The 26,988-nt window shown below is 31.3% G+C and overlaps 1 protein-coding gene across 1 annotated transcript in view; it reads right to left on the minus strand.

Annotated features, from left to right (window-relative positions):
- LOC6649112 (voltage-dependent calcium channel type A subunit alpha-1) overlaps nt 1-26,988 on the minus strand; it is a 66,096-nt gene that overhangs the window by 1,225 nt on the left and 37,883 nt on the right. Inside the window, exons 20-32 of the mRNA XM_047011124.1 lie at nt 25,379-25,561; nt 22,419-22,513; nt 19,731-20,012; nt 18,829-19,031; nt 18,558-18,766; nt 16,074-16,133; nt 11,794-12,014; nt 10,757-10,766; nt 6,017-6,138; nt 5,782-5,951; nt 4,655-4,855; nt 391-542; nt 65-315 (exon numbers count right to left, since the gene is read on the minus strand). Of these exons, the coding sequence (XP_046867080.1) occupies nt 65-315; nt 391-542; nt 4,655-4,855; nt 5,782-5,951; nt 6,017-6,138; nt 10,757-10,766; nt 11,794-12,014; nt 16,074-16,133; nt 18,558-18,766; nt 18,829-19,031; nt 19,731-20,012; nt 22,419-22,513; nt 25,379-25,561 (2,159 nt within the window). The remainder of the gene's footprint in view (nt 1-64; nt 316-390; nt 543-4,654; nt 4,856-5,781; nt 5,952-6,016; nt 6,139-10,756; nt 10,767-11,793; nt 12,015-16,073; nt 16,134-18,557; nt 18,767-18,828; nt 19,032-19,730; nt 20,013-22,418; nt 22,514-25,378; nt 25,562-26,988) is intronic.

A 26,988-nucleotide genomic window follows, 5' to 3' on the forward strand; every position in this document is an offset into this window, starting at 1 on the left:
ATTTATATATATGTATGTATGTATATGTCGTCTAAGTCATCGCTGTTCATAATTCAAATCATACCTTTCTCTTTCCGCTTCCCTTTCACGGTCACGCTCACGCTCGTATAACTCATGTTCTCGATCTCGATACTCGTAACGCAGGTCATACTCATGCAATCGATCCCGATCTCGATCACGATCTCTAAGGCGTTCGCGATCCCTTTCGCGTTCTCTACTACTATAATACATATCCCTAGGATCCCGCAATAGGTCGCGGTGATGTGGCAGCGAGTGAACACTGTGGGGCGTTGAATGATGCGCCTGCATTGGAAACTGATCGAATTGCAAACAGGCAAATAACAAATTGAATGACTCGATCTAGTTACATACAAACAAAATGATACTTACATGTGTTGGACTCGCATTCAGCTTGGGAAAATTAATGTTGGTTGGCTTGAGCTGCAGTGTCGACGGTTTGCTTGGTGTCGGTGGTAGACGTCGTCCGATTCCGGCACGACGAGAGGCTAGCGTTGGGTAGCTATGTTGCACATGCGGGCCACCTAGACATATAGACACATAGACATAAGATAGATACAGGAGAGTGGGGAGGACACAGATGGCATACGATTAGTTTTCCACATCAGACAGACATTGTACTAAATGTGACAGTTATAATATGTATGTATGTACATAGATGTATGTGTATTATGTTTATTTCATCTAAAAGAGTATATATTGATTGTGTTGTCAATGCCCGATCCACTATCCGACATTTAACGGAGAGTGTGTGGCTAGTGTTTGATTTTTGAGATTACAGACATAGAATACCAAATGTACGTACGATGTATGTAAGATGTATGTACATATGTATGTATGTATGTATGTATGTATATATACAAAAATATTTAAAAAGAAAACCAATACTTAATTTTGAAAAGTGTTCAGATTTTGATACCGAATATTGTTCTTCAGTTCAAAGTTCTGAGCGCTTAAAACCTTTTTTACATACATATATGAATATGAAGTAAAATCAAGATTGGGTTTCCAATCTGATTAGTTGTATCGAATGCAATTATAATCATTCTATACATATATGTATGTATGTATGGCCACATTTGATATAGAGTTTTGTATAAATTCGTGTTGTAATAGTGCTATTTGTTATTTATATTCATAGATAATCGATAGTTTTCATGATACAAAAGTGATCGATGTGCTGAGTCAGTTTTGCAATTGATTGTTTTCGATTGTTACCATGCATGACTGTGGATAATACTAAGTAAATGTAACTTGCAGTAAGACGATAGACTTCAAGAATGAAACTGATTCGAATAAATGTAAACGTAACGGTGCAAAATTCCATAGACATACATACATACATACAAAGACATACAGAGAGAGAGAGAGAGAGAGATAGAAAGAGAGATATATAGACAGAACGAGCGAGAGAGTGAGAATAAATGCCTCCAGTTGCACACCTGTATTTCTATTTTCTCTACGATTATGTCTGATCTAATCTTTCTTTTACCCCAAGGTCAATCAGTGGCGAATCTATGGATATCAAAATGAAGGCAATTCGCCCACTAAAGTATGCAAAACTAATTTTTAAACCTTCTTCATATAATATTCCCGAACGTACGTTAGTAAGACACAATTAACGTATTTTTCCTTTAATTATTTAAATGAAGTTTTAACTAAAATTGTTATTAAAAAAGACCTTAACTTTGAGAATCTGTAATTCTGTCATTTTGTTTTTTGTATGAGAAAATTGTCCTTAAATTTACATCAAACCCTGAAAACGAATAATTTCAGTAATTTTCGAATAAAGTCATGATGTAATTGAGACACAACTTTTTGAAATTGTCTAAAATAAAGAATCCGAAAAATAGGCACGAAAATAATTTAAAAATTCCAACTGCCCCAAAAACTATGCTACATATTTCGTAAGTACTATTTCATTTTTCCTCCTGTACAAATTTTGGCGCTAATTAATTTAGTTAATTAAAGTCGATGAAAAATTAAGTCACAGAATAGTATTTAAATAAGAACCTTGGATTGCCTTTTGTCCAATTTAAGAAACAAATTTCGCTTATTTTAACTTCTCTAGATTCGCCTTTGGGGCCCAGAAACACTCTAATTACTTGTGACCAAACTAAAAATTCTTCGAAACGAGAGCGATATATGAAAGATATCTGTGACTATAAAATTATTGGATATTTTTGCGTTAAATTAAGAAACCAACTATCTGCCATAGATATTTCTTATTTTATAGAAATTAATTAACATATTGATGGAAATGGCGCTTGTCTTTCCTTCAGATAATAGTTTTGAAAGTTATTTTAAGTAATAATATAGTAAGTAAATGTATGTGTACGATGTGCACACACACTTTCCTGCACTTAAAGTTTGTATTGAGCAAAGAATAAAGAAGCAACTACAAAATAGAGATCCTTGGTCAGTTGATTCCGATTGGGATTGAATTGAATTGATATTATCCATAGCTTATATATAAATTTTGAATATTATTACTGGATTTTTTGGTCTTATCCAAACCAAAAGCTATTCCTACTTTTTACTTCATGTGGTATGTATGTAATTTTAAGGTTTTTGGCAAATTTTCCCAACAGAAAACACACAACGTAATAATGAAAATGTCGATTTATGGCGCCTGTGTGAAGTAGTTGTAATAAATTTCTAAAAAATTACTATCATCTTTCAATACTCTGCGTAAAATTGTTTAAAAATCGGGAATCTATTAGTTAAGAGAATCAATATCACCGACTTTGCAATTTTTTAAATTTACTCACATACATTTAGGCATTTTTCAGAATAAGTTCCGAAAACGGAAAACAATGTTTTGAAAATTTTTGAAAAATATTCCCAGGTTTAAACCCTTATAAAATAGCAGATCAAAATATGTAAAGGTCAGTGCCGGACTAGGAATATGCGAAGGTCCCCGTGCCTTGAGGTGCCCCGCTCTATTAGAGCGGTATTTAAAATTGTAATCACTAAAAAGGTTAATTTAATGTTCATACATACATATACCAAAAATTCAAAGTAAGCTCGGAAAATTCTTAAAAACTCTTTAATCTGTATCTGTGAATATGTGAATCTGTAACTTTGATAAATTTGAACCGATTTTCAAAAGTAATATCTCATCATTTTGATACTTTTAACTTTAATTTGTCAACTTGATAAACCTTGATTTTATAAAGCTCTACAATTTGATCAATTTTTTTCAGTTTTGGAAATCTTTATGGCTTTATTTTCAAGTTGTCTTTAAATCTGCATAAAAATCTTGAGAACTAAATTTTTTGCCAATTATGCAAAATATCCTGATTTTGTTTCTAATTCGGGTTGAAATTTTTTTTCCCAAATATCCAATTATTAAATGAAATTTTAGAATATGCTAAATTACGATTTAATTGCTGTATCAATTTTAGAAATGGGCCTATTACAGACTGTAAAAAATAGTCAGATTTGTTTCACAAATTCTAGAAACCCAATATCTTTATGAATCTTAAAAAAATCCCATTTATAGTCTCACTTTCACATGTTCTAATTTGCCTTTAAAGTTGATCATTAAAACCCCTTAAACTTATATGTTGGTTCCTTGAATCGCTTAATCCGACACTGCTAACGGTAATTACATTAGTTAACTACATATATCTTTAAAACATTACTCTGTTAACTGTAGGATACAATGACACAGAATCAAATCCATATAATATAATTTGCAGGGGTAATTCTTAGATCTAATCTCCTACTAATTGACTATATTTTTTTTGGTTATAGCCTAGACTAACTATGTAATTAGTAGACTCTCGGTACACAATACTGGACGACTTGAATACTAAAATGAATTACAGGTACGTAGATATTGTTGCTGTTTGTGCTAGAGTTGTATGCATAGGTACACAAGGTGGTTGTATAATCAAAATAAATAAAAATGTTAAATAAAATGGTTGAGAGAGAGAGAGAGAAGGGATGAGGATGAGGATGAGAACGAATACAGAACCATACAAAGAGAGACGAGATGATGTTTTGAGTAAGTAGTGAATGAATGTTTGTTGTGTTGAGTTGAGTTGAGTTGGTTAGTTAGTTAATGGTTCGATTTGTTCTTGGTTTGGTATGACAACTAGTTGAAAAAACATAAACAAAACGAAATGAACGACAAATGACGACGGCTGCGAACGATGCGGCGATTATAACGAGTGAAATTGAGTACAATTGAAGAGAACTGAATGTGGGTATGAATATAACTTGAGAACTATTGAATATATATTATATTTAAGCTTATGATTGATTGATTGACTGATTGATTGATTGATTGATTGATTGAATAAACCTCATGGCAATGAAAATACATGTACAGCATGTTAAGCATGTTGACAACTAAAATATGGTTCGAGTACGAGTAGTAAGTTAGTACAGAGATTAAGCATGTCTGATCTGATGTTTTGTAAAAATAGAAATGTTTTTGAAGAAATTTGTGTAAGAAGAAAGTACTAGCATTTATATATATATATATAGAGAAAACAATTTGAGTTTGATTTGACTTGATCGAGTAATTGGTTTTTTGTATTTTTTTTTTTTGTTTTTTTTTTTAATTTTTGGTTTTTGGTTTTTTTTTTTTGTTTGTTAATTGTTAATTTTTGTGCTAAAGATATACCCATATCAATCCCATAACCAAGTCTGTCTCGTTCACGCATCTCCTGAAGTCGGGCGGGACTCGGCGATCGTGACCTTTGACATAGACTTGTTGTCCCATATGTGGGATAAGGCAGTTGAGTGCGTTTACTGCGAGACAAATGGCCACCATAACGAGAAGGCGAAGGCGAACGGGCCGGACTTGTCGATGCTGACCATGAACCTATATTGTACATATAACAAACAATAATCAAAAGAAAAACACAACCCAAAACGGAAAACAAAAATTCAAAAAAAAAAAAAAACAAAATCAAAAATAATGAAAAACAAGAAAACAAGAAACAAGAAACAAGAAAGTAGTAATAATTAAGGATGTCGGGGCACAACAGTTTACGTATTTTTAAGAATTCGTGTTTAGAATTTGCATTTTAATTAGAATTAGCATTTGTTGTTTTAATTGATTTATTTTTTGTTTTGTTTTGTTTTGTTTTTTTTTTTGTCTCATGTTTGTTTTCAGAATCGGATATCGATTTTTTTTGTTCAAACGAATTGGGGTGAAAACGTATATAATTATGTTTTTGTATATTATTATTATTATTGTATTTAAAAAGCTTTAGTTTAGGTATTTTTTTCATCTTGTTTTTGTAGACATATATTCATATATGTATGTATATTAACTAGTATTACTACCAAAATAGATAAAACTATATTCGGCATGACCGAATCATTGATATATAATACGATATATAATATGTATTTGCGTAAGTTTTTTCAATTCGTTTGACGCCCTTTGGAATGGAATTAAAGTGTTTGAATGGGATTAGTTGTTTGGTTTTTGTAGGAGGAGAGGAGACGGAGGGGGCGGCACACTCAGGGCCATAGAGAAAATAGGAAACAGAAGACAGACAACAACATAACACAAACAAAAACTGTTTTGTATCTGTTTAGAAATATACATCAGTCGTTTTTATTGTGGCCAACTTTTGAGTTAAGTTTAATATCGTTTCGTGCTTTGGGTGGCCTATACACTCTTACTATGAAACACACACACATATCAAATTATATAGGATAGATAAAATACATATATGCATATAATTTATATGGGGAGGGGGGGATAGAGTATCTACAATTTGTCAAACTAATAAATACCTCTTGGATAACGCGGATGGCTGTTGCCATGCCTGGATGCTGGATGGCGAGTCTCCTTGACCATCTCTACAACATTAGATACGGTATCGGAGAACCCGATATCATGATGTATGTATTGATGGCCACGTCGTCGCGGACTCGGAGATCGGGCTAATGGCGAGCCGTTATGCCTAGAAAAAGCATAAGCATTAAGCATAAACCGAGTACTAACTCGAATTGTATCGATTGAACTCACCTCAAACTGGGCGAACGGCGATGGCCATTCATATACGAATGTCCAGGATGTAAATGGCCAGCATCGGCACCGGTAAGTGATTCCTGCGATGGATGCCTTGAAGCATCCTGCAGTTCCAGCATCTAAACAAATAATTTTATACACACACACAGCGAGAGAGAGAGAGAGAGAGAGAAAAGGTTGTTGTTGATTTTCGATTAGTATTTTGTGTTATGCATAAGAATGAATGTTGCCACTTGAAATCAGTCTGTTTGAGTTTAAGGGGAGAAGGGGGCACGGCTAGGGCTAGGTCCAGTAGCAGGTGGGAGCGAAGTTCAGAGGGGCAGGTGCCGAATTATTTCATGTTTATCAATTTTTTCTCATCATGACAGATTTCTTGTGGACTCACATTCATTTCTTTATTGTTCACATATACACACACATACGTATATAGACTGTATATGCACATGTATGTATATATTTTATATATGTATATAGATATATATAGAAAATCAATTATTAATTCGGTTTACAACAAAAAAAAAAAAACATGTCTACAAATATTTCCTCTATGCTCCTTATAGGAGCCACGTCAAAATATATATTATTATTAATATATATGTATATATGTATACACACATATATGTATATATATATATATATATATATATATATATATATATAGTAGTAGTAGATATATTAAAGGCTGCAAAATAAATACACACACATACTTTCACAATCTGTTTGTCATATTTGTTTAATCAGATGTGTGAATATTTAAATTGTCATATAATAAAGGGGATGGACATATATAATATATATATATATATACATATATATGTATATATATATATATATATATGTTTTTGTAGATATGTAAAATTCAAGCAAATATTATTACTTCACTGCAACAAAATACATATTGAAATGCGAATTTAATTGCACTAGTTTTGAAGTATTTGAATATTGAAAGGGATCTCAAATGCAGGATTATTATTATTATTGTTAATTAAACCTAGAATTAGGGCGTGTAACATTGAAACAATTCCATACACTACTTAAGTTTATACGTATACATATATAATTGAATGCTAATTATAGTATATATATATATATATATTTATATATAGGGGAGAGGGGGCGGGGTTGGGGTTTTTCAACTTTTATTATTTGATTTGATATATATATATATAGGTATACATATATCGATTAACTAGTAGTAGGTAGTAGTAGTTTATTTTGCTTGGTTTGCCTAACTATTATCATTTCGGTTTTTGCATTTTTGGTTTCATTTTTTTTTCTTGTTTGCCAATTCATATATATATATTTCTGATTGAGAACTACTACAAATTGTTGTCCTATATATTTTGTTTTTTTTTTTTTTTTATATATAAAATCAAGTGATATGATATATTTTAAGAACTCAATACAAAATTGTTTATGTCAAAATAGTTTTGAAACCAAAAAGAAAAGACGACAACGATGTGTTTAATACATATACTACAAGTTATCTACATATATACTCTACATTATCTACATATGTTATCTACATCTGCTCATCTACATTGTGGTGAATTTGAGGATCAGCAAGCAGAAAGATAGAAAAAGAGAGGGAGAGAGAGATATATATCTAAAGTTGAAGCAAAAGCTTTAAGGCAAATACCGAAAGCAAAGCAAACAGTTTCTATATAGTAAATATCGGTGTAAATTACTGGATATACATAGATCTACAAATCTATATATATGCACATATGTTTAGATATATGTACAAAACATGCATTTTGAGTTGTTGTGTTTGTAATTAAATTGGTTTATTTCGTTTATTTTTCATGTGCATATGGGTGGACAAGTGTGTGGATGTGTGCGTGGTTGTGTGTGTGTGTGTGTGTGTGTATAAGTTTGCGTGGTTTAGTTAAGGTTTTTGGGTGGAAAGGGGGGCGTTGTTTAATTTTCTTTTAATTTCGATTCGGCGTCCTTAATCCTGATCAATCGTCTTTAGGGCAAAGGTTGTAACTTACCACACAAAAGAGTTTAAATGGACTATAACAAACAAAATGTTTGTGTGTATGTCTGTCTATGTGTGTGAGTGTGTAGAGAAAACCATTAACGAAAATATATATATAAAACACAATTGATTTCGAAAACCAAAAAAAAAAAAACAAACCAAAAGAACAGTAAGATACTTTTTACGTGAAAAACCGTAAACTGATAAACAATTACTACGTACACATAAAGCCGTAGCTAAATGTCGATGTGTACATACAATATATAGTGTATTATATATATGTATATATATGTATACTACTAGAATATGACTATATATATATGTATATAGTATGTACACTCTAGAATTTGCTTGGAACAAGCTTTTGCTAACAGTTTAAATCGTTCGTTTTCAACTCTTAATCAATCGGAATCGGAATATTTATAGATAACATAAGAGTCAAGAGTTTCCATTCGCTCTTGACTTTATGTGTACGTAGAGAGAAATACATATGTATGTATGTGTGTGTGTGGTGTTTTTTTTTTTTTTTTTATATATGAAGTTAATACCTGGTATGAAAGAGATGAAGTTGTTCTGTCGCAGAAAATTTGAATTGAGGGAACCGCCAACTTTTGACACACACACAGAGTTGGATTCATGGATTATTGAATGGTCACAGACATATACATATACACACATACGTATGTACATATGTAGTTGGGGATTATGTATATTTATATCGAAATTGGAAAAACATTGAGATTGAGTTGTATATTGAAGTAGTAGTAGTAGTAGTCGTAGTACCGGATTAAGCCAACTTGAGGCATTAGAAAATCAAATATCTTAAAACAAATTAGAAGTCAATTTACACTGTAAGAATTAGTTTATGAAACAAACAAATTGTTCAAAATCAATTCACAAAAAAATGGGATAATTTTTATAAACTTTTTAAATCTCAATTTTTAATCAATTGGGCAATTTTTGCCAGCCTGTAATTTGACAAATTTCTAACCAATTTCAAAAAGTTATATATCAATCAAATTGAAATTAAGGATATTTCAGAATGACATTAACCAGATTCTAATGCAGATTAAAAGACATTATACTAACTTGAACATAAATTAAAGATATTTGTAGTTTGCTTTAAAAATTTACCAAATTTAGAGCTTGATGAAATTAAGGTTTAATGGAAAAGTTTGATATTCTTGCGCATTTTTTGTCCCGGTTTGAAGAGATAACTTAATAATTAATGTGATTAAAAATTGAATTTAATTAAAAGCACTTTTGAAAATCGATTAAAACTTAGCAAAGTTCAAAATTGCAAATTTAAGAGTTTTAAGAATTTTCCAAATTTATATGTATCCATTTTACTCAAATCTATATTTTGGTAATTAAATGACCTTTCAAGCCTTGATAACGTCTAGCATTTGCTAAACCCCGTCTATGGCTAATCCGGCACTGGTCAGTAGTAGTAGGTAGTAGGTAGTAGTAGTAGTAGTAGTTGTGGTATTAGGTTAGTTATTTGGTTTGCTCATTTCCAAGCAGTGAACTAATTATACATTTTGAAAAGTGTAGATTACAAATCTTATCTTTATGCAAAACGACTAGGAAAATGTATTAAGTAATGTAGTTAATTAATTTACTATCTTTTTAATTGATAGCAAAATTGTTTCATATCTAATCGGTGGGTGATCACGAATTAAGAATTTATTATGTAAAACTATAACAAGTTCGCTTGCCGTGTACGTTTTACGTTACTCGCATGGTCCATCCACATTAAGCTCCACATGACTCCACCAGCATCTTTTGATCCCCTACTTCATACTCTCTTTTATCATTTGATGGGAACTAATATGGGCCTGATTTTTTTTTGCAGTTGGTTAGTTTTAAACAGTTTCACCAATGAGGAGAAGGTTGGGGGAGAGATAGTAGGAGCCATGAGGAGCTTCATGGGGAACCACTGTGCGCAACGCCTTTTACAACACTTGCCCAGGGAACGCCTACACGTAAGTACATACGAATATGTAGAGGAGTACATTTAGGTACTTAGTTTTATACATACGATCAACGATCAAATTACAACATTGAGTACGAGTACTAAGCGAAGATTTGCGTTAACTAACGTATTGTTTTGTTTTTAATTTGTTTAGTGACTATGCAACATATATGTATGTATGTTAATGTATTGTTTATACGATAAGTACGTAAGTTTTATTTGGTACTATTGAGTGAACGCAAATTCAAGACTTAAAATACTTAAAATTGTGCACAGCACACAAAAACACACACATACATACATAGGCAGGCATGTGCGTCTGTATGTGTGTGTGTGTGTGTGTGTGTGTGTTTGTGTGATGTGAACTTAAGTCATATACACATATGTATATGTATATGATCATGCATACATACACCCAACTAAAACTAAAACAAAAAGAACAAAAAATTGACACACACACACACACACCCGCACAAACACTCACACATATGTATGTACATACATGTGTGAGTGTGTATGGATATGAATGTTTGGCTGTATGTATGCATTTAGAAAGTTTCTAGTGTTTTTTTTTTTGTTTGTTACTTTCGACTTAATTGACTTTGTGAACAACATTTATATCGGAAACGTAGGATTATGGACACAAAAAGTATTCACATATATTCATATACACAAATTAGTTTTAATTTGATATTTTTTTTGTTTATGTTTTGTATGTAAAATTTGTTTCGATAAATTTCGATTTTTAGTTTACCGCTTGGAGTTTATCAAACTTATTCACCTTTTTGTTTCTGAAATTATTTAAAAATTAGAAAGAAACAATTTACTTATATGTATGCAAAATGTTGAGAAAAAAGCAGCACAAAAAATGTTGTTAAATGTTTATAATTGATAGTTGTAGTTGTTGTTGTTGTTGTTAATAACATTGTTGATTGATTGATGTTTGTGATTTGAAACAAAACGAACACATAAATTAATCGAATAATGCACACGAATGGTCAATGTATGTACAATTGAATGTTAATGGCAAGTTGTATGGAATTTTATTAAATAAGTCTCTATGTGTGTGTGTATGTATGTATGCATGTGTATGTAAGTGTATGCTGCATCAATTAATAATCCTGCAGTAGTAGGCATCCTTTATGAAAAGAAAAATGATTTTCCGTCATGGTAAATTCTTGAATTAAGAAACAATTGATTCAAACATTTCATGAATAACGTTTTATTAATTTGTAAGTTCGAAAATGTCAACAGAATTTCATTCCATTGAACGAAACATTATGAAATCGATCCTTAAATATATTAATTTTGAGTTAGAAAAAGGCACCCTGTAATTGTTAGATATGAAAGCTATCTGAAATTCCCTTGTTTGGTCAAAATCTGAACGCAAAATGGATTTCGATTGCAGGAAAATGTAATAGACAAGAAAGCTGAATATTTTATAGCATACTTTTTAGGGTAACGTTTTTGTTTTTTATTTTTTGTTTTGCTGCTTAAAACTGATGCTGCTTAATGATATTGAGATTAACTGAGTAAACAGTTGAAACAATTTTTAGCTATAGATTAGCATAATCTGTATTACATTAGAGGAGCCAATTAATTTCAGAGCTGTTAGTTAGTTAGTAAGTGAGTGAATGAGTGAGTGAGATGATTGAATGAATTAATATTGTCGGTGATTGTGAGTCTGTATGAGTGTGTGTGTGTGTGTATGTGTGTGTGAGAGAGAGCGTGAATGTAATTGTTGATAGAGAGTAAGTAAGTAAGTACTTTTGGACTTTACGGGTTATAATTAGGATGAAGCTTTTGTTTGTAAATTACCTAACTGATCGCTTTCTGATCGTACTCCGTCGTGCTAGTGTTGCCAAACTGTTGTGTTCGGCATCACCGTTCGGGTGGGGGTGGTGGTGCGTGCTCGCTAACAAATGTGTTTGTGAGTTGGCGGCTCCTTCCCCGTTCGGCTCGAAACATATGGAGCCCTGTCGCGATCCTCCTTTGTCAAGGGCGGCCATATCGAGGAGGCAATTAAAGAACGATTGTTTCTATTTTTGGTTTGGTTTTGGTTTTTTGCAGTTAATTGCAGTGCAGTAGTAGTAGTAGTAGTAGTAGTAGTAGTAGAAGAAGAAGAAGTGTTTTTTGTTTTGCCAGTGTTGGTTCAAATCAAATCGAATCATGTGGTTATATATCATTGCAATGCATCGTTTTCGTGTTTGGTTTGTTCGTTTCGTTGTTTGGTGGGTGGTGGGTAGTTCGTTTTTATTTTTCCATTTAATTTTTAAGTGAATATTTTTTTGGTTTGGTGTATTTAAATTATTTATGATTGTTGTTGTTGTTGTTGTTGTTGTAGTATTGGATGTTGTAGTAGTTGTTGTTATTTGTTGGTATGCAGATGGTATTCAAAACGTTGTTGCACATTCAAGAATTTGTCGTTGTTCAATTGTTGGCGAAAATTGTTGTTCAAGTTGAGTTGAGTTGAGTTGAGTTTAGGTGAGTGGTGAGTATTGATAGTTATGGTAACATTGCAACGCATTAGGTTTTGTTTTGGTTTTTTTTTTTTTAATTTTTTTTTGGTTTTTTTTGTCAAAAGCATTAAAAATGGAATGTAAGAATTATTATAGAATAATAGAAAAATGTAATTAAGAGTAGAGATTATGAATTTATAAAACACAAATCAAAAAAGTAGAATTATAATTGTTGAGATATACATATATATATGCATAAATGTACATATGTATGTATATATATATAACTATATATAGAGTGTATATATATATATATATTGGGATATGGGGGTTTTTTTTTTGTTTTTTAAGGGGCAAATATGTAGCATTTGGCCGAGTTGCTTTACATTTTTATTGTTTTGGTTTAGATTTTGAGGTATAGCATTTTTTGGATGTCTGTCAAGCACTATGCGTATATAAGATTTGTTTGATTGTAGGTGTGTGGGGGGGGGGGTTCTGTGTGTTTGTTGGATTATTATGTTTTGTATGTGTGTAGTGGTAGATGCTCTTGCATTATACAGTATAGAATTATATATATATGAGGTAATATATTTGTAAGTAGCTTATTAAATAAGAGAGAATTCGATTTGATATATGTTAAAGAAACATGCGCAAACATTTTTACAACTCACTAGATTTTTGTTGCTGAATGTGGAAAATAATCTAAATTTTTGTAAGAAGTACCGCTAATTTATTTATACAGTATTTTGTATGAGAATTACTTTTATTAGATTTTGGTTTTTGTTTTTGTTTTGTTTTGATGTTTTAGAGATAAAAAAGATGTGTGCCAATTTGATGTTGTTTTTTTAATTAATAGAAACAAACGGTGGACGATAGACGCAAAACAAAGTGAATTGATTTGAGTTTACGGAATTTATCTATAGAAGTGATTGTTTTTGGGCGTTTTGTTGTTGTTGTTGTTGTGAAACTAAAAAAATCACTAGTGTTGTGAGTGTGTGTGTGTGTATGTGGATTTGGTGGCAATATGTTTCTAAAGAATTTTTAGATTTTATTTGTATTTAGTTTGCATACCGTCGATTTAGTTTGCATGCCAACATTTCAATTTAGTTTTCAAATTTTCTTTTTTATACCCTTGCAGAGGGTATTATAAAATTGGTCAGATGTTTGTAACGCACAGAAGGAGACGTTTCCAACCCCATAAAGTCTGTCCGTCCGTGCGTATGCGTTTTACTCAGCCGTCTTAAGAGCTATCGGGCTGAAATTTTTGTTCGGGGCTTTTTATTACTCGGGAAAATTAAAGTATGAAAACCATCAGGATCGGACCACTATATCATATAGCTCTAGAAGAAACATTTTCATAAACATCGGAGTATCGCTATGAAATTTACATATGTGATAATATTGGATATTAAAAAACCCCAGATCCCAAAATTTGAATGTGATCGGATAAATATAACACAAGTTACAGTCAATATAATAATCGGCTCTGCTCTCAGCTCTGCCGGCAGCGTTGCTTGCTGTCTACTGCGTCTTTCGTCATACACACACAGACGCAACGCTACATGAACTGTATGTGTATGCGTGCGTTGCTTTGCTTTGGGAATGAGGGAAGAAGAAGAACAAATTGTTTTTTTGTTTTTTTTTTTTTTATTTTTTTTTTATGTGTATTTTAGCAAGGAATCGATTCACAAATGATCTTAACAAAGCTTTTAAATGAACAAATTGTAAAATAGAAAGTAAAATTGTTTTCTTTCTACATATGTACATATATTGATGAATTGAGTTGCAGAAAACAAATTTTGAACATGTAAAATTATTATTACCAAGGACTGCAAGGGTATATAAACTTCGGCATAGCCGATGTTAGCTTCTTTGATATTTTTGCATTTAGATTGGTTTTTGGTTTTTGGGTTTTTGGCCTAACTTAGAATTATGGGTAGATAGATGTATGATTTCTTTTTGGTTATTATGTATGTAGATACAGTTTGCTTGCATGCCTATCAGCGCACTAAAAAATTGTACAGGAAAACTATGTATTCAAAAGGCGTTTTGATTGATTGACTGATTGAAAAACAGAAGAAGAAAACAAATTAAATACGGGACGCATAACATTTGCCGCAATTATTATTGTGATTTGTCTCTCTCAATTTATGTAGTTTAATAGTTAAATTTTTTGGTTTTTTGGTTTTTATTATTATTATGATAATATATTTTGTTATTGTATTAAGATTTCGTTTATCGAATATTTAATTATGTAATGGTAGAAAATGTAATATATTTTTAATTTTCTTTTTATTTACATATTAAACTCGTTTATAATTCGGAGATGTCTCTATCTATGTATGTATGTGTGTGTGTGTGTGTGTGTGTGTGCGTATTTTGATATAGGTAAATCAATCGCCTTTCTAGCAATGCAAAAAATATGTGATTGGTGCAAAAATTCCATTTGAATTGTCATAAATGATTTGTGCAGTATTCTAAATATGTAAATAATCATAAGAATAAGGAATCTATAAATTATTGCACTAACTATAAGTAACAAAAAATGATATTGTCGTTCCAGGCAGAAATAAGTAAGTACCCCCCAGGGATAAAATCATTGTTATCGATAGTTATACCCTTGCAGATGACATTTCACAGTTTCAAAATATTCAAAGAACTGTCGATATAAATCGCTGCCTAACCGATTAGTACTTAAAAATGAGTTTGACCAAGAAATGTATAGCAAAATTCTTTTAGATAAAGTAATGGTCACTAGAATCAGTTAAAAGATGACAAAATATCGATCAATGTATAGACATTTGTTATCGATGACACTGAATTATCGATCATTGGTTACGTTTGTTAATCGGATTTACATGCATGTGTGAAAGGCCAAAAAACACTGCAAGGGTATATATAACGTCGGTGTGGGGTGGAATTGAAAATTTCCTAACAAAATTTGTGGACGACTCAACTACTTGGATTTATCAATTTTCGAAATTGGATGGAATTGAAAAACATATTCTTCAAACAGCTTTCGGGATATTCCACACCCTGAGCCAGAGGTTTAAAAATAGAGAGAGGGAAGTTTGTGTGGTTGTGATTAGATAAGCGAAACATGACATTAGCATTGCATTTGGGTGTCTATTGAAAAATTGTTGTTGGGCTACATTCTTGATGATTATTAATATGCATACATTTCTTATTTATTTATATATATTTTTTTTTTTGGTTTGTTTTGCTTTATGCTGGATGCTTGATGCTGTTTCCTACATTTGCACATTCCTAGGCGAATATGTATGTATGTACACATGCCTCTAAGTCGAGACAAAATTATTTATATAGAGAGAGCGAGACAGAGAGTGTGAGAAAGAGCGAGCGAGCGAGCGAGAGAAATAGAGAGTTCTAGAGTGATGTTGGATTTTACAGTAAATATACTCGGATTTGAGTAGTTGCAGATTTGAATTAATTTAAAAAGGGCAAAACATGTGAGAGAGAGAGAGAGAGAGAGAGGAGCAAGTTATTGGTTTAATTTTTTTGTTTTTTTTTTTGTTTTGTTTTTTTTAGTTTATTGTACGATTATGTATGCAGCTTAAGAAGGCAAAAGCAAAATCAAGCGAAAAGATACATTAGATATGTGAATATAGAATTATATACCGGCTCCTCAATCGCCGTTGGGCTATATTTGCGGTCATCATCGTCATCGGTCTTCTTCCGCTATCGGATCGCAAATGTTTATCGATAATTTTTTAGAAAAGCAACCGAATGAATCGATCATCACATTTGAATTGATCGTGTATGCAGGAATAGGTAAAATAATTGTAACATTTAACATTAAGTACATCATATTTCGCTGTCATTTGTAGTGTAAGTGATTGGTGTAAATTCTCAAACTGACTGACTGACTGACTGATTTGGCTGCCTTAATTCCTAATTGAAATCCAATTAGGAGTGGGGTAATTGATAATTAGAGTAATTAGAGTAGAGTACTTGGTTTGGTGTACAAAAACAAATGTCTTGCAAATGCATACTTTTAGATACATAACTCTAGATGTGTATGTTTAAGTAATTAATTAGATAAGTAATTATGTATTTATCTAGATTGTTTGGTAGATTATCATAATATCATTACTTATTTATAGATATAAATATATGTATTTTACATTCCCTTTATGGACGAAACTAAGTATTTGAACCTACTATATATGTATATGGTATGAATTTTGTAATACAAACAAACAATGAAATATTTTTACTCAATTTCAAAACTGTAGAAGTAAAATATGAACTCGTCAATAGCTACCGATACGAATTTATATATATGTATATATTTTTTGTATGCATTATACTATATAAAAGTATTTTTGTTTTTCCCATAAATCGACTACTAAATTTCGATTCATCGATCTCATAATAACATAGCTTAACAATTTACATAAGTAAAAAACAATTAAAAAAATAACACGAGTTTTTGTTGCTGAATTTGATTGGTATTTTTTTTGGTTTTCAATTTCGAATTCAATAGGATGCACCAGTTTTAATATTCCTTAGTTAGAGAATTTTTAAGGTTTTTCATCATTGAGTCTAATTCGTATCGAATGTATGTATGTATATAGAAAAGGTGAAGGAATAGTGCAACCATTTTATCCCTCATACTGCCCATAAAACTTGAGGTGAATTTTCAAAAGTGAATTGTGAAAAGAATTTGTGTTAATCGATTGGCGTTTGGTCTTATGAGCAGTTCAAAAATTTGCGATTCAATTGGGTTTTCGGAATGTGTCCTTTGAGTCTGTCTGTGTGTGTGTTTGTGTGTGTGTGTGTGTGTGTTTAGGTGAGTGGTGTTTGTATATACTATAATTAAGATTAGTTCACACATACACATGTATATAGATACATGTGTGTGCAACATATATATATACAAAAAGTGTTTAGTTTAATATGAGGTTGCATATAAAATTCATTATATACCTCCTTCCAATTCTGCATTTTATTTGGTATAAGTATTTGTATTTTGGTGTTTTTTTTTTTTTAATTATATATTTGTTGTTGTTTTTCATTTGATTTTTTAATTTGTTGATTGATTTTGTTGTTTTTGTTGATTTGGTTTGTTTATTAATGAGAGAGAGAAAGTGGTTCATAGTCAAAACATATGAGAAGAGAAATCATAAGACTTATTACACAATTATCTCAAGTTAAATATGTTAAATAGAAAGTAGTTAAATAGATAGTTAGATAGTTAGATTTTGGGCAATAGGTAAAAGTAAGGGCAAAGATTTTAAATAGAATAGTTGATTTTTTTGTTAATAACAATTTGTTTAATGATTTTGTTTTTTTGTTTCAGTTTGTTTGTTGATTGAATAAATCGATCGATCGACTTGATTGGGTTGGGTTGGATTAATTAGTTGGTTGCTTGTTTTAAATCGCGTTTTAAACTTTATTTAATTTCTGCCTATTTACTATTGATTGACTTTCGTTTCATTGTTAATTATTTTTCATATTGGCGAAAGATTTTGTGATTGATTTTTGTTTTGTTTTATATTTTTGTATTATTTGATGTTTCGCATACTTGCTAAGTAGTTAGTTTAGTGGTTAATTAATTTAGTATAGTTACTTAATTATTATGTATATACATCTGTGATTCAGACAGCACAATGAATTAGACTTAAGTTTGTTTGTTGTAGTAGCAGATGATAGGGCATCCACAAGACTCGGTGGTGCAAATGACACACAGAAACAAAATAATCGAAAAACAGAATGGATAAAGTATAATCTATAAGATTCTATATATATATAGGTATGTATATATTCCCTAGAATGATTGACTGACTTCTCCTAAATATCCTAGTTAAACTTGCATACATCATTTATCATTTGCACATATGTATTTATCATCTAACAAAATTCCTGCAAAAAAACTGGCAACTGCATTTGATTATTGTGCCCGGACTCGTTCTAGAGTCAAATTGGCTTATCGCATTGATATTTAAGTTATTGGCGATATATGTACGTATATAGTTGTGGGTAGTACAGATTTGTTGGATTGCCTGGTAGGGTGAAGGGGGGGCTAGGAGTGTTTGAGGGGCGGGATTTTTAAAGGACCTGGGAGAGTCTTATAGCTCTATAATCGATGGAGAAACTTACCGGCATGCCCGAATCAATCTGGCCGAAACGCGTATTCCGCCAGGACTCTAGTATAAGGAAACCTGCATAGATTTTACCAACTGATAGCTTCCCTTTATTCAACTGATCGATCGGTGGCACCAGTAGATTCAGCATTTTCTTTGCCTGCAGTGGCCAAATGTTTGTAATAGTTTCCCTGAGCTCCATATCCGCCTGATCCATTTCCTCAGCTGTGCGACAATTGATTCTCATTAATAATTGCAATTTTAATTTAACGAAATTCTCAACTTACGCGCTCTCATTTTAATACTTAGATTCTCACGAATCAAAGCGAACAACGTTGTGGTAAACTGAACTCTCAGTTCATCGTCCAATGGCATATTCATACGTATCAGTTTCTTATAGGCAAGTCGATTGGGGCACTTGTTACCGAATCCCAATGGTGGATCCATATTCTTAAGCATATCATACATTTCCGTATAATGTATACGACCGCTAATCGAGCAATATTCATTTGATTGAAAACATACACATACAAAATATTAGTTATCGTTTTGCCCATCTAACCCAATTGGCTAAAATGTAACAAGTGTTAACCGAACATTAATATATCGGCAAGAGAAAGTGTGTGTACCTTCGATTCAAACCGAAGAATTGCAATATACTTTTGAGGGGTTTCAATAGATGGTTCGATTCAGTCAATCTTTTGAGAATTCGATAAGTTATAATTAATCGAAAATGGCAAATGATTGAGTGATCAAGTCACTAAATGAATCTCATTATAGATCGTATAGAAATTAGCAGACGGAACACATATGATCATTATAAACATGATCTTGGTGTGTGTTTTTTTTTTTTTGTTCTAAAAGCAAAGTGTAATCTTTTCAAGCGTATTGTGAACTTGTGAAAGTATTCGATACTTTGGCCATTAAACTCTTATCGATATACAAATTGTTCATATATTTTTTCTATTGTCATTGTATATATGAAACAAATACGAACAAATAATAATCGTTTAATATATTGAATAAACATTTATAAATGTGCAAGTGCAATTCATTTTTGGCATTTGAGGGAATGATTTGATTGAACTTGTCTTATTTTTTGGTTTTTTTTGGATTATGGTTTGTGTCTTGTGTGTGTGTGTATCAATGTCTTGATATATATGTATATGTATATTAAACAGATAATTACGTCGCATTTGGATCATATTCCGCCCATATGCGCACAAATTCGTCTAAGTGATGAGCACCCAATATACTGGAGTCCCTTGTGAGATAATCAAAATTATCCATGATGACGGCCACGAACAGATTCAACATTAGAAACGAACAAAAGAATATAAACGATACGAAATAGGCGTAGGCCAGTGTTGATCCGCAATATTCTCCAGGACCCTTGTCGGCGTCATCGTCGCATGCCTTGCCCTTTAGACAGGCCAGCATAATGTTTGGCCAAGCTTCGCCCGTGGCACACCTTTTGCAGGATAGCAGTAAGAACAGAAAAACAATAACGATAACACACAGAAGAAAAGTCGCTAATTAATCGATATGTCTCATATTTAGATATTTAGTTTTGTTTTGGGTATATATGTATATAAAATAAGTAATTCATACACTGTGCAACAAATGTAATACATGTATATGCAGTGAAGGATTTGAGTTCTTGACTGTATATGTATGTATATAGAGAGTATCTACATCATTATTGCATAGTGTTATCGAAAGAGAGAGGGAAAGAGAGAGAGAGAGAGCCAGGAGTTAAGAGTATGTAACTATTTATCTATGTATGTATGTGTAAAGAATGTATGCGAATGATTATGTAAATAGGTTATTCTAAATGCTAAGCCATGGTTTTACATAGGTTTTTTTTTCTGTACTAATCGTATTTACATCAAATGTATATATATGTGTATGTTAAGAAACATGTATGTGCCTATGTGAGTGTGTGTGTGTGTGTGTATTTAGATACTTACTACACACACCCATGCACATACCCAACTACAGCCTGCATATAGTTTATTGATTTAGCTAGTTAGTTACTAAGATATATGTATGAATGTGTTAGCTATAAGTATGTTAGTTAGAAATATCGAATCAGATCGATAACAAACCGACCGACAGACAAACAGATCGACCCATGAGCAATGATCGATAACTTACTGACATGGCTCTATTAACTAGCTATTGATATAAGGTAAAGGATTTGATATAATGACTATGAGATCTATGAGAGCAAGTATGTATGTATATGTATGTATGAAGAGATATATTGTATATGTAAGTAGATATATAGATAGCATTTATTATAGTATTGGATGTCCTTAATCTTAAGAAACTAACAAATATTGATTAATACATGTAACTCTAGCTGAACTTGGCATCAACGAAACAATATAGTTTGTAAGAAATATAGATGTTTATATGTATATATATATATATATATATATGTATGTATAACATATATCTATGTATGTGTGTTCCATCGAATAGTAAATATATATATATCGACATACATACAGACATACAATTCAAATTAATGTTTGTATGTAATATGTGAAAAAAACTAAAAAAAAAAAACCATAAAAGTATCATTTAACTCTGTATCTGAACCGTTAACTTTGAACAAAGGTGCGAAATTTGATTACATATAGTGAAACCTCGATATAATGAACCCTTTTTGGAACGGAAAAACTCAATATGATGAATTCTTAAGTACTTTTGTGTATTGTGGGTCGCCTCAGATTCGTTATATCGAGGTTTCACTGCATATATGTATGTATATAAATATATCATCAAGCTCCTCTCAAATAAGTATTTCTACAGGTTCACACTATTTAAGTACATACAGACATTGGTAATGGCAAATAATGGTAAGTAATTGAATTGAAATTGTAATTATAGCTGGGTACTGTATACGAAAATCAGTCAGTTCCTTCGATCTAATTAGTTTATACGTATTCAATTCTATATATTTAAATTTAATAAGTTGTCAAATCAAGCTACATACACATGAATACAAGTTATAAAAGCGATTTAAAAGAAAATTATAGATATATGTTTATCTAACTCTAATTATTCCGTATACTTCAGTACTATATCTTTACTAATTAATCTTTACTCTTATGCTATTATACCGTTTGGGTTATATGTAAATAAATCCAACAATTTGTGGATTATTCAAAGTCTCAGACAGGATCCAAAGAAAAAAAAAAAAATTAAATACACTAAAACGAGTAAACGACGAAATCAACTAATGCATATTGAATTATTAAACGAATCATCGATACGATATTTATCGAATCGATATTTGTAACCTTTGCTAATCGATGATTATTTGATTATAAGACGCATCCTATAATTCGTCCTAGATGTACACATATGTATGTAGAATATAATCCAGCTAGTCCAGCTCTAAGTTCTAAACATTTCTGGGTTTATATGTATATTTTCAAAACATATATCGAAAGAAATGATCTATACATATTTTGGTTATATATGTATGTAACTAGGCCTATGTATGTATATATTTGAATTTGCTATTTATGTATGTATATATATCCATTCAAAGATGCTAATCACCTGAACTGATTGTCAGTATTTCCCCCATTCATTTCTACTCTAAAATCTATATTGTAATTGAATATGGAATATAAATTATTATTATATATGTATATATATATGTAAAGGTGGTATAATTATGCTAACTTGATATTGTTATTGATAGTAATTTGTATTTTTTTAGATAGATAGATAAATCCTAGGCATATCTAGTAAACTTAACTATTTGACAATAGAGAATTGATTTTTAATTTTTTTGGATTTTAATTTGATCGTTTAACTCTAGAGAGTTAATGGCTCAAGAGAGCTCAAATTTACATACCTGAATAGCAACATGACGCCTTGAACAAATGATTGGAAGTTGTTGTGCCTAGTAATGGAATTTTCCACTGTACCTAGTTTGATATTGCCGAACACCTATGACGAATATGACGATTCCAAATATCGATAAACAGTCAATGAGATCAGTGATTAATTGGTTTTGTTTTGATTATTTAAACACAGCAACACCCATATCAACCCCCCGCCCGCCGGCCCGCCCTGCAGCCAGCATCTTCCTCTTGATACCAGCAGGCAGCATTTTCTATCATTTCGTATATTTAGAAAGGAAACAAAATTTGCACCCACCCTTTTGGTAAACTAAACTAATAAACTATCATAGATTACTTAAAACCAAAAACAAGAAGAAAACGATTTGAAAATTATGAAACAAACAAATGGAAAGATAAACCAAATAATAATAATAATAATAATAAGAGGAGCTTTCGTCTACATTCAAATGATACCGAGATAGGGCAACATATACGACGACTTGTAAATTAATAGAAAAAAGCAATATAAAATGGCAGGATTTAATTTTCAACTAGGACTAATTTAGACAACTAGGCAACTAGTTAACTAAAGGCACTCGGTTTTGTTTATTCATTTTGTTTGTTTTTTTTTTTTTTTTTTTTTGGTTTTGTGAAAATTTACGTTCAATAATTCAACGAAATGCAAACTCAACGTCTTAACTAATTGTACGAAGTGACTGAACAATCAATTGAACGATTCATTGTGTGTGTGTGTGTGTGTGTGTGTGAGGGTGTAACTGTGGATTATATATATACATTTACATACATTTTATCCTGATCTAAGCAAAAAAACAAACAAACATTATGCTTAAATGTTATGGGAAATATTACTACTATTAAAGTGAAATGCTGATGAGAGGGCAGCTCGATTAGTTTTGCAAAACAGCAAGTAGAGCAAAATATATATGTGTGTGTGTGGGAGTGTAATATAATGAAAAGCAACTGATTGATCCATCCTTAACATACCAATTCTGTACTTTATGGTAAAGAAAGGACTTTTACATACAAAAATCGATAGCTAGCAGAGAATTTTATTCCACATCAGATCTTAGATTCATAACACAGTTAAGATCATTGCGACTATATAGAATACTTATATGTCAGTATTTAAATAAATCTCACATTCTGCCAATTAATTACTTTCAATTGTTTACTAGCAAAAGTTTATTCAACTTCGAAGATGTCAAAAAGTGTATGTGAGAAGAGGAAAACAAAAAAGTACATAATAAATGTACTTATATATATGTATGTGTATACAATTATATATGTACGTATATATGTATGTATGTATATATGTATTTATGTATGTATTCTGTATGGCTGTAATAAAAACTCAACTTTTGTAATTCTAGTGCATACATTTTTGTTAACTTTCTCGAGAGCAATCAGATTGAAGCTTACTTCAAGAATACAAATATTTATATTCAACTACATATATATAAACTAGATATATATATAGATATATATATATATATATATGATAACAATTGTAAAACTGTGTGTTTGTGTGTGTGTGTGTGTGTGTGTAGTGTGAGTGTTTTATGAGTTACTCATTTAGAGAATTATGAGTGATTTCAATTATATGCATTGTTTATAAGTAAATGTTTGTGCCATCATTTTGGAAAAGCTGCCAAATATTACTATGTATGTGTGTGTGTGTGTGTAGGTGTGTAGGTGTGTAGGTGTGCTTGTGTGTGTGATCGACTAACTAAAGATGTTTTCCGTTTACCGAAAAAGCAGCATAATTCCTCCGGAGAACGATTGGAAGTTATTGTGGCGATTCAGTTGCGTATCCGGATCATATTTTATGTTGCCGAAAACCTTTTGGTTCATAAACATTTCAAAACCATTGTAATAATTTGCAAAAGACATAAGTGATAACTAACGAATTGGGGGTGGGGGGGGGGGGGGGGGGGGGGGGGGGGGATAATAAAAGAGGAGTAACAAAAAAACAAATAAACTATAAATGATTTGCATATTTTTAGGCTAATGAAAGACCCCATTCTAATTGTGATCGCAAAGAAGATTCTTTCTTCATTAGGCCAAATCAAAAAAGAGCTAACTTCGACGGCGCCGAAGTTTGTATACCCTTGCAATTTTTTTCTTTTTTTTTTTTTGTTACCTTCAACATGAAAAATGGGTTCGTCTAAAAAGTCTAAAGCTCCCGAAAGAATAGCGTATGGCAGCCATATAATATATAGACATACGATTTTTATCAAATTTGACACAGTCATTAACAGCTATGGGAGCTATATGATATAGTCATCCGATCTTGATGAAATTTGGAGCAGTTAGTAATAAGAATACTGGACTGACAAATTGAATTTCTATGACAATCGCAAGTAACAAACTTATTCATAAAAGTCACTGTTTTCGGTCGATCGCCCCTATACGAGCAATAAGATATAGTCATCCGATTTGGTACAGTAATCAACAGTTATACAAAACTAATGAATGTTAATGAATTATGACAATGGCTTAGAAAACAACAAAATTTTTGCCATTTGTATGGGAGCTACATATATGATATAGTGGTCCGATCCGACTGAATCCGAGATATACAAATTGTGCAGTGCGGACGGCTGGACGGATGGACGGACAGGAGGACATGGCTAAATGAATTCGTCTCAAGAACATATACGTATATACTTTACATGGTCGGAGATGCTTCGTTCTGGATCAAAATGAATATACCCTTTCCTGCAAGGGTATAATAAAAACTAGCTAATGGACAAAGAAACAACTGTAAAATGGGAAAACTTGAAACTAAATTCTACAAACACAGAAACAGAAACACAAAATTAGACCCCAAACAAGGAAACCAAAAGAAAAGTTATAGCAAACTTTGACCCTAGTCCCCGATTATTACATTGTTTATTAGTTAATTGTTGTAGCTAATCAATATATATGTATATATGGATGGAGGACTTACCTGCATGCCAATAATGGCGTATATAAAAAATAGCATTGCTATAAGCAAACAGACATATGGAAGTGCTTTAAATGATTGTACAAAGGTCCAGAGGAGAATTCTTATTGTGTATCCTTGGCGGAGCAGTTTAATGAGACGCGCCGCACGAAACAAACGCAGGAAGCCGACGTTGATTGAGTTCGACTGTAAAATATTATTGGTCAAAGGAAGACACCAAAAACCAAAAAACCAAAAGAAAAACCATAATCGCAGGAGAAGAAAAGATAAATGGAAATCATAATTTCATAAAAACAAAATAGAAACAAGAAGAGACAAGAGAGAAACGGAAAACAAGGAGAGAGAGATTTGTATTAGAGTAGTTAAGTGGTAGTGGTCCAGGTCTTAGATAGCTTAACGAATTCCAACAGTTTAATTGAATTCGTGCGATCTCGGAATAGTAATTAGAATTAGAGTTAGTAAATTTAATCATCATCATTCATCAATCATATGTTTTCGTTACGTTTTAAAGTTAAATAGTAAGTACATAGTTAAGTATTAGTGCAGTATTAGTTTTTAGTTAGCAGCTGTTGTATTTAAGTAGTAGTGGTTGTGGTAGTTGTAGTAGTAGTAGTTGTAGTAGTAGTAGTAGTACATAGTAAGTAGTAGCTGTATTAGTTAGTAGTTCATTAATGAAATTACAACTATGTATAAGTATATATATATATATATATATATTTATAATTTTGATTTTTGGTTAGTATGTACATTTAGAAGAAAAAAAGTACGTTCAATTTTGCATATATGAAAGTTGTACATTGTATATATATATATATATATATATATATTTACTGATTTAACTACATATATATATACACACACACACATATAAATGTGCATATGTATGGGAGAATGGAGAACAAAATGCTAAACAAAAAGTGTATGTCTTGTTTCAAGCCATTTTCATTGTTTGTATAAAATACAACAAATGCAATATATTACATATATATATATATATAATTTTACGATTTTAGATTTAACCTAATTGAAAACTATTAGGATTAAGGTTTAATTACATTATGTACTGTATGTATAAATGTTTGTGTTAGTCTCTGTGTGTGTGTGTGTGTGTGTGTTGACTATCACACACATTTTATTATTAAAATTTCTAATTGTTTTGTTTTTTTTGTTCTGTGTGCGTTTTCGGATTACTAATTGTAATTAAAAAAATTTACCAAAAATATTAGTAGTTAGAATAAAAATTAACTTTAGTCTTGCTTTTTGATCTAAATAAGTTAGTGAAAAGTTTTGGTTTTTTTTTTCGCACATAACTAAAATAGTTGAAATTTTTGGTTCTTGTTGGTTTTTGGGTGAGTGATTCGAGTGGGCGGGTGGGCGGCAAGTTAGAACAGAAAGCGAAACGAATATTATGTATATACACAAAATACGAAATTGATAATTGAAAAATACTTAAAAACTAATACAAGTGTAAGTGATTAAGTATTCATTATTTGTATGTACACAATGTATGTATTATGTAGGTAGTTGTAGTAGTAGTGTAGGATAGATAGTAGTTGTAGTTGCTGTAGTAGTTGAAGTAGTAGAAGTAGTAGTAGTAATTGTAGTAATTATTT

This window comes from Drosophila willistoni (genome assembly GCF_018902025.1).
Source record: "Drosophila willistoni isolate 14030-0811.24 chromosome XL unlocalized genomic scaffold, UCI_dwil_1.1 Seg141, whole genome shotgun sequence".
NCBI lineage: Eukaryota > Metazoa > Arthropoda > Insecta > Diptera > Drosophilidae > Drosophila > Drosophila willistoni.